Source organism: Electrophorus electricus, chromosome 11 (assembly GCF_041902795.1).
Source record: "Electrophorus electricus isolate QZ-2024a chromosome 11, ASM4190279v1, whole genome shotgun sequence".
NCBI lineage: Eukaryota > Metazoa > Chordata > Actinopteri > Gymnotiformes > Gymnotidae > Electrophorus > Electrophorus electricus.
This window is the reverse complement of record NC_137507.1, coordinates 24,797,862-24,806,486: the sequence shown is the minus strand read 5'-3', so window position 1 is coordinate 24,806,486 and position 8,625 is coordinate 24,797,862. Positions and strand designations below refer to the sequence as shown.

The 8,625-nt window shown below is 43.4% G+C and overlaps 1 protein-coding gene across 1 annotated transcript; it reads right to left on the bottom strand.

The window, feature by feature from the left end:
* Window positions 1-567: 567 nt before the first annotated feature.
* viml (vimentin like) lies at window positions 568-6,820 on the bottom strand. The gene is given in 10 exon segments (XM_027021186.3): window positions 568-1,298; window positions 1,556-1,632; window positions 1,906-1,933; window positions 1,935-1,950; window positions 2,311-2,531; window positions 2,993-3,118; window positions 3,918-4,073; window positions 4,436-4,531; window positions 5,856-5,916; window positions 6,234-6,820. Coding segments are annotated over 10 exon segments (1,323 nt in total). The 5' UTR covers window positions 6,734-6,820; the 3' UTR covers window positions 568-1,256.
* Window positions 6,821-8,625: the final 1,805 nt, after the last annotated feature.

Below are 8,625 nucleotides of genomic sequence, written 5' to 3'. Positions count from 1 at the left end.
ACAAAACTTTCTTTGTCAGTTGTTATCGAAATCAAACGGAAACTACATTCGAAATATATGCATGAATACTAAGCAAATGCTTAATTCTGCACAACTCTGACAACCTATGGAAGTCTTTTTGCAATGATAACTGTGATATTTCTAATGATCTTCATGGTTCATCCGTTCCATCCTTTCCGTACATGTTCCAATGATTCTTTAATTAGGCAGCTTTAATAACAGCAAACATTTTAGCTAGTTGTCCTTCCATGGAAGCCAGTGGGAACGTAGCTCATGCCTGGGGAGGTCTATTGGTCCTTAAAGCTAGTAAACATAACTACATTACCTACAGATGTTACCCAACATGAACGTTCCTTAAGAGAAACAACCTGATGCTATGTTAAATTGAACATCCCTTCGTTTGCTATAGCAAAATCTCCAGTGATGAATAATCATTTAGGACTGGTTTCTCAGACGTGGGTTAAGCGTAAAACTAAGTTTCATTGCCCTTATTGGTAATACTTTAATCCACAGGTTTGGGCTTACAGTGTGGAGAACAGGCTTGTAGAGTATTTTTTTGTGCCCAGCTTGACTTGTCTGTAGGTGTTCATTAAATTCAACAGATGTTGCCATAAATAAGGTTTTTTTTATGCTTGTTCCTTCCTTGGTAATGTAAGTAACATTATTAACTTTTGAAGAGCTTAATACATTTACAGTACAGTAAGATACAGTTGGTCCATCGGTCGATGGTTTTCCTAAAAGCACAGTTAGGAATTTGTCGTGTCTTTACATTTTAATTAGTGGTATTTTTCCTAGAGATTTTTGTAGGTATCACAAAGCCAAAATAGTAACTTATATGTTTTTACCTCACTAGATTTCTAAGGAAAAATGAACAAACAGTCCAGTGTTAAATGTGGTAAGACAACATTCACATTTCTCTCTCTCGCTCTCTCTCTCTCTCTCTCTCTCTCTCTCTCTCTCTCTCGTTCATGAATGGTCACAGGGAAAGCATACATCAGTCCTTCACTCCTCAACATTCTTCACTAGTGCAAGTAGTCATTCCGTGGGTTCCCACAATGTGAAAGAAGCAGGTCTTCAGTTATGGTAGTTATGGTAATGATGAAGCAGGTGTCTAAGGAAGGACTCAGTCATCTCTCAGTGGAAAAGGCTCTGGAAGCTGGTAAATGATGTTTCTCGAGGGGTCGGAGTGGTTAGGGTGGTGGGTATCATGTGATCTGGCCTGACCGCGGTGTGAAGAACAGCACCGGAGACAATGATCACTCCAGATCTTTGTTGTTTTGGATAGAGTGATTAATTTCCTGAAACAAAAGCATATCATGACAAATATTTATGAAGATGGGAGAATGACCAAGAGAAAGACTGGGTAAAGGAAATAAGCTTTTACAGTTCTCCCCTTTGCAAATTTTAAGTGTACGGTATAATGTCATTCCATGGCACAAAGTTTGGTTATGTGTTAGTAACATCTTTTTTTCCGAAGCGTTTCATTGTGTGATGGGAGATCTCAGCAAAGTTGTTCTCTAGTTTAAACACTTGAACGTAGAGGACTGTGGTCCACCTGGCAATCTTTGGTCTTGATGAGCACCTCCTTGGTTTCTGTGTTTTTGACCATGGGTCTAGATTCCAGCGTGTTTTCTGTGATAAAGATTGATACCAAATGATAATAATTAAAAAAAAAAAAAAGAATTTGTCACATACAAGAAGAACATGTGTCATATACACATGCATGTACATGAATAAAAGGAACACATATGCTGTATTATGTACATACAAATGCAAGTATTTCATATGACTCTATATGCGGGAGCACATATACCATGTGCACATACATATGTGAATATGCAAAATGCACATACATGAACTAAAGCAGATTTGGGGCATTTTAGGATCAATGAATGGTGGACACACCTCTCAGGTTAAGGGCTGAGAAGTTTTGTCAGTGGCGTCGAGTTTCTAAAAGCATAAGAGATTATAAATGCGTCATACCATCATTGTGCTCTAACATAGTGATCCATATTTAGCTTTCTAAAGTAGAAATGTTTCAGGAACATATTTATATTTATAAGTATATAGTTATATATTTCTATTCAATACAAGGTATAGAGCAAAAACTGATCTTCCATCGACCCCTTTACCGAGAACTTTGATAAATATTGACTGTTTTGCATGCATCTGGATGCACAGATGAGATGCTTATTAAGCTTTTTCCTGTTTCCTTTGTGACTCCTTTTAGCTTACAAGAGACTGTGTGATCTTACAAGAAACTGTGTGATCTTACAAGAGATTGTGTTTCAGGCCTGGTTGTTTGCCTACCGGCTCTCCTCCCCTTCCAACAGCTTCCTGTAGGTGGCGATTTCAATGTCCAGGGCCAACTTGATGTTCAGCAGGTCCTGGTGCTCGTGCAGATGGCGAGCCATCTCATCCTTCGTGTTGTGGATGTCTTCCTCCAGGCGGCTGATAGTGTCCTGGTAACCAGAAGACTCCATGGCAAAGTTCTCCTCCATCTCTCTCATCTGCTGCTCTAGGGACTCGTTCTAAACACACAAACACACAAACGCACACACAAACACACACATCACTGGTTCTCAAGCCTAGTTCCAGGATCCGCATGTACTGATAATAATGTTTTCTGTCTGCTCTAACACACTTGATTTGGCTCATCAGTTAATTATCAAGCCTGCTGAATCCATCTGAGTCATATCAATCTGAACAGGGAAAGTACAAAAATTGGGGTGCTGCATTTCTGGCCTAGGACTGAAATGGGTGACTATAGAATCCTTGTTTATGCAGCATGTTTCAAAAGGCACCAAAAACCAATATGAAGATTTTTTTAAATTCCCATTGCTGAATATTACATGTTCTGAAGTTCCTTAATCCAAATGAAGGCTTTGCATCTGTAAGCACTAACTTCAGGGGTACTGGAAAAGGAGTGAAAATTGTGTCTAATTTTGAAGGGATTTTGGCAAGTTTACCATGTAGCCTGCAATGCACTTACCGTCCCCTTGAGGGCGTCCACGTCGCAGGTAAGAGCCTGCACCTGCTGGCGGCAGTCCTCGGCCTCTTGCTTGGCCGCCTGCAACACTTCATTATTCTTGTTGGCAGCCTCGGTCAGATCGGCAATCTGAAAATCCATACCCATAACGGGCAGACGTAGGTCAGGGCATATACGAATGTACGGAGCGAAAGTGAGTATTAGGCAATCATGCTCGAACAGCTGAGATCCACTCACTGAATGTTGGAATCAGTGAGGTGAAGAGAAGAGGATGAGAGAAAAATATTCCTTCTCCTGAAAGTAGGAGTCAGTCAGGGACAGGCAGCAGGGAGAGAAGATGGGGGGGGGGTACCTGTGGTGTAATGGGATTGAACCACGCATGAATGAGAAGTAAGTACAGAGAGGCTGGAGGTCACAGGATATAGGGAGAGGCTCAAATGCCAAGTATTCAGACTCTTGTGTTCAGGCTCTTGTGTTCAGGCTCTTGTGTTCAGACTCTTGTGTTCAAACTCATATTCAGACTCCTGGATTCAGACTCTTGTGTTCAGACTCTTGTGTTCAGACTCCTTTGTTCAGACTCTTGTGTTCAGACTCATGTTCAGACTCTTGTCTGTCTGTGCAGATAATCATGCACATAAATCTTTTCTGGATAAGTGACTCAGGCCTCTCAGGTGACTCAGGCGTCACCGGTAGTGATGTATTAAATTAACTAATGTTTAAAATCAGCAGTTTCCTACCTGCACAGTCGCACTAATGAGAGACAGAGAGACTGAGAGAGACAGATAGAGAGAGAGATGGGGGCTGGCCAAAAGAAGTGCTGATTTGCAAGCAGAAATTTCCATCACGATGGCAAGATTAACGTGAGATGAAAATAAGAAGCATGCAGCGGTGGCTTAGCGATTGTAAATGCATGGCAGGTGGTCGGCACCTTGGACTTGTTCCATTCCTCTGACTCCTGGAGGTTCTTGGTGGCCAGATCTTCGTACCGCAGCCGAACGTCCCGCAGGGCAGCGGTCAGATCAGGCTTGGCCACATCCATGTCCATCTGCACCTGCTGGAACTGAGCCAGCAGTTCTGCCATCTCCTACAGACAGAGGGAGACAGGGATGGGAGGAAGAGAGGAGAAGGAGAGAGAGAGAGAGAGAGAGAGAGAGAGAGAGAGAGAGAGAGAGAACATTTGGAAGTGAGAGGGAGTGCCGACTGGGCCTAATGTACTGCATGGAGAACACCGCCCCCTGTGGAGTACATGGCCAGCGTGTCTCTCCAATTCCATGCTGGGACGCGGCACACGGAGGGAAGCGTGAGCAGGGAACTGAGTCGGCACGCGTTCGGATGCTGCGTCAACAGTGAAGGTGCAGTGCGGAGTCGAGACAGAGCTCTGCTGCAGGAGCTGGAACCGGAGGAGGTGCGGAGCAGGCTGGGGAGGAGCACAGCAGCTCCGCTCACCTCATCATGGAGCTTCTTTAGGAAGACGATCTCCTCCTGAAGGGACTGCACCTTCCTTTCGAGGTCCAAACGGGCCAGAGTGGCATTGTCCACATCCTATTTTAACATGCACATAAATACAGAATAATATTGTTATATGTTGGGATTTTCAATTGTGGGCAAAATAGAAAAAAGTGCTCTATGTCTTGCAATAATGCGCTAAGCCATACAGACCAGGTGTCTCCCTCTTCTCCCAGATGCTGCATGAAGCATCATATCTAATCACCAATCACAGCCAATGAGGGCTGAGCTGCTTTATGAAACATCACTGCTGTTTTTCTGCTCGCCACACACACAGACACACACACACACACACACACACACACAATGACACACACAAACACACACAAGCATCCCCACGCTTTGCAGTCACCTGACCACAACAGTTTGCTTTGTCAGGACTCAGGGGGAGTCAGCAGTGAAGCAGCTTTTCCTGGCTCTAATAACGGAGACAAAGTTGACCATTGAGCCAAGGCAAGCAGGGTCGTGGTGGGGCGCCCGGCTGGCAGCGGAGCTGCACTCTGATCACCACCACCACTCGGCAAGGGCCAAACCGGGCCTAATGCTAACCTCTCTAGCACAGTAATTAAATCAAACACTTCATAAAATTGCTTGTTTATATGTCACAACACCTACTTGCTTAGACTAGCAATGCATGGCCCAAATCTTGCGTAACTGTATATGTATTACTATATTTATGGAGATGAGTCATGAAAGTACATATTTCTGCAGCCTTTATTAAATATCTAACTATAGACCTGTTTTAATTTTTTTGTTTTCGTTGCTCATTTGCTGTCTGGCACCCTGCCACACATTTCCCCAATGTTCCATTTGCAGATGCAGAAGCTTCTCAAAGATCTTATCTTTTCATCCCACATTACACGAAGAGTGTCGTGTGTCATGTTCAGTCAACTGGTTGATGTATACAGTTTATTTTTAGAGAGAACAGGCCCTCTTTCTGGATCTGGTGTCCAGATGTCATTTGCCGAGTCATCTGGTATAGTGCTGTATCAGCAGCGCTGCCTTATTTCGACAGTCTCTCTTCGTCTTTTTCGTGTTCACCACTTATTTGTGACATTCGTGTTCACATTTAAGATGAAGTTTTACTACTTGCATATCGCATGTTTAGTTACACCCCAGTTTTACTCACAAACACTAATTCTAGTCATTGCGCAGAACTAGAGCTGTCTGCTGACCCATAACGCTGGTACTGTTTCAAGACCAGCCGAAGAACCGCCAAGAACCCAACCCCTGAAATCATCTGCTACCTATAGTCAGCATTCATTCCCATAAGTCCTAATAAGTTAATTTTTTTTTAAAGGTATGCAGTATGTATATCCTTGTTTGATTATCTCTTGAGAACCTCTTTACTGAAAACTACCTGTCGGAAGCTCTGCAGACTGTTCTCAACCACTTCTCTCTGGAGAACCTCTTCTTGCAGCCTGTAAAGGACAGGAGAAAAAAACCTTCAGTCTTTTTACATAGTAGCAAGTGATTAAGTGAGGGTCTGTCCAAGGGAATGTCAAACTGCAAACTTCATGATTGATAGGGAATGTTATTATGGAAGTAACTTTTGGAAAGCAGCATATGAATTCAATTAAGACTTTAGGATTGGATTTAAGGTCAGGGGCTAATACCCGAATCGCATCCTCTTCATCTTACGCCTAATCCTCGCCTTGGAGTGCACAAATAGCTTAATACCTCTGGACGTGATTTAAATTTAAATGAACTTCCAGTTTGCGTAATAAGACGCACATACTTCTCTTTGATTCTGTTATTATCCTCTATCAGATTGTCGCGGTTCACTTCCACTCGTGCCTTATCAGCGCTTAGTCGATTCAGATTTTTCCGCAGCTGACGCATCTCCTCCTGGTAGAGGTCTCCGATGCGGGACGTCCGGTTACCCCGCAGCTGTTCGAGCTCTGCGCTCAGGATCTCGTTCTGCTGCTCTAGGGAACTCACATTTTCCATGTAGCTGGCGAAACGGTCGTTCAGAGACTGCATCTGGGCCTTTTCGCCGCTATTCGTCTCTAACTCCGTGTTTATAGCGTCGGAAAGAGAGAAATTCCGGTCCTCGCAGGCCAGGCGCGGCATCGCCCTGGAGCTTTTGATCGTTGGACCCGAGGACACGCCAAAAAACACGTGGGAGCGCATCGGGCTGGAGAACCGACGGGGCGAATGGGCTGTAGACCTGATCACGTTCTTGTCATCGGCGAACCGCTTCCTGTAGGATGAAATGGTGGCTGAACGCCTCGACATGCTTGCCGTATGTCTAGGTTAAACTTTTGCGAGGAGGGATGCAGACTATGGTCCTTTCTCGGCGTAGACCGCCCCAGCGTGAAGAGCCTGGCCCATCGCGACCTCTATTTATAGCCTATTCCTTATGCAAATCCCCTAACTGTTAGAGGTTGGAGTGACGTTAAGTGCAAGACGTCAAAAGTGAATCGGTCCGAGAGGATTTTCAAGTTAATATGGCTTTTCTCCTTCGCTGCGGAAGGATAAAGACAATGACTTTCAGTTAACCGACTTTCAGTTAACTTTTGCTGCGTCCACATGGAGACAGAAAACATGAAGTTCAAGTGCATCTTTTTGCCTGTAACTGCATCACAAACAAGAATTTCAAGTAGAATTATAATAATGCCACTGAACTATGTTTTTGTTTAATAATATTAAAAACAATAATATCTAATATTAATCTATTTACTATTCAAAGATCATGGGAACATGTTGGAGGCTCGTGATTCTAAGTTTTGCCAGCAAATTACGCAAAAAAAGATATCAAATGGGTCATTGCCTGTTCCAAAAGATTAATAATTTATATGATTAGATGTCTATGTGATGAAGCCTATGGGGGTGAAACCACTTATAAAATCTATAAAGATCTATAAAAATGAACAATTAGCTATTATAACCTTACTTTATTTTATTAACTATTCATTTTATTAACTATTATAATTTATCTTCTTCTTCTTCCTAGCACTGTCCCACCAGTGCAGGGTCTGCTGTTTGGATCTTTGATCCTTTGGGTTGCGACAAAAGATGACCGAACGGCTTGTCGCCACAGCCTGACGTCGGGTCCGTGTTTGGCTCAGCACCATCTTGTACGTGGGCAGTCTCCAGCAGCACCGCTAGTAGGAACGGACGCCACCACCAAATATTATAATTTATGACAATCAAAAACATATATGAAGTAAAAACTCATGCCCACGAGGCGCATGGCAGGACACTTGCTAGCTTCCACTCCTCTTATCCTTTGAGCTCTTTCTAGAAGAACCCACTATGCAGTCTGGCATCGATGCAGAATTCTGACCTAGGAAATGTCATCCAATCAGTCATGTACACGGGAGGTGTCTGCACCTTTGTGGTCCTCTCCCTTCTCGAGGACCCGCTCTACCACTCTCCTGAAATCTGCTTCCTATAAGTTGCCATACTCTTAAAAAATAATGTAGGCATTAACCAAGGCCACTATTTTTGCTAGGGGGTAGAAAGGGTGTTACCCTTTCACTCTACTCTGTGACTATTCATCATCGTATGTGCACAGTCTGTTTTCTCCATACCAAACATGTACATAACATGAAGCTGCCAAGTATGAAAAATAGAAAATGTGTATTTTACATGAAGGAAAGCTTATAAAATAAAAAATAACCAATCATGCTCGATTTATCAGTGGGTTGGCAGTGGATTGTGGGTTGTGGTCCTGCAGATTTTGAAAGTGAAGTGATTGACAAAGCCCTTCAGGAATGCATGCAGCCCAATCAGTGTAAGTGGTGCATGCTGGGAAGGTGGTTGATCCACACAGGTGTGACATTTATTTTTGCCTTTTAGCCATCCTGTAGCTACCTTATATGAATCTACCAATCCTTCTGCTTCTCTAGCTGAACCTACCACCAGAACGGCACCACATATGTTCATTTGATCGTCATACGCAAGGTATGCTAGTGCTAATTGCAAAAAATATATATATATATATGCAAATGCTAATTACACCAAATCCCAGATGATATGCTGGACCAGGCCAAATGGTGACGTTACTAGTGAATGCTGCCAGTGCAGACCTTACTGCTGGGATGTGAGCTGGATCGATGCATTTAGCACCAACTGTTGAGAGGCTTTTAGGCATGGTGACTTCTGGGAATTTGCAGGGTCCATCT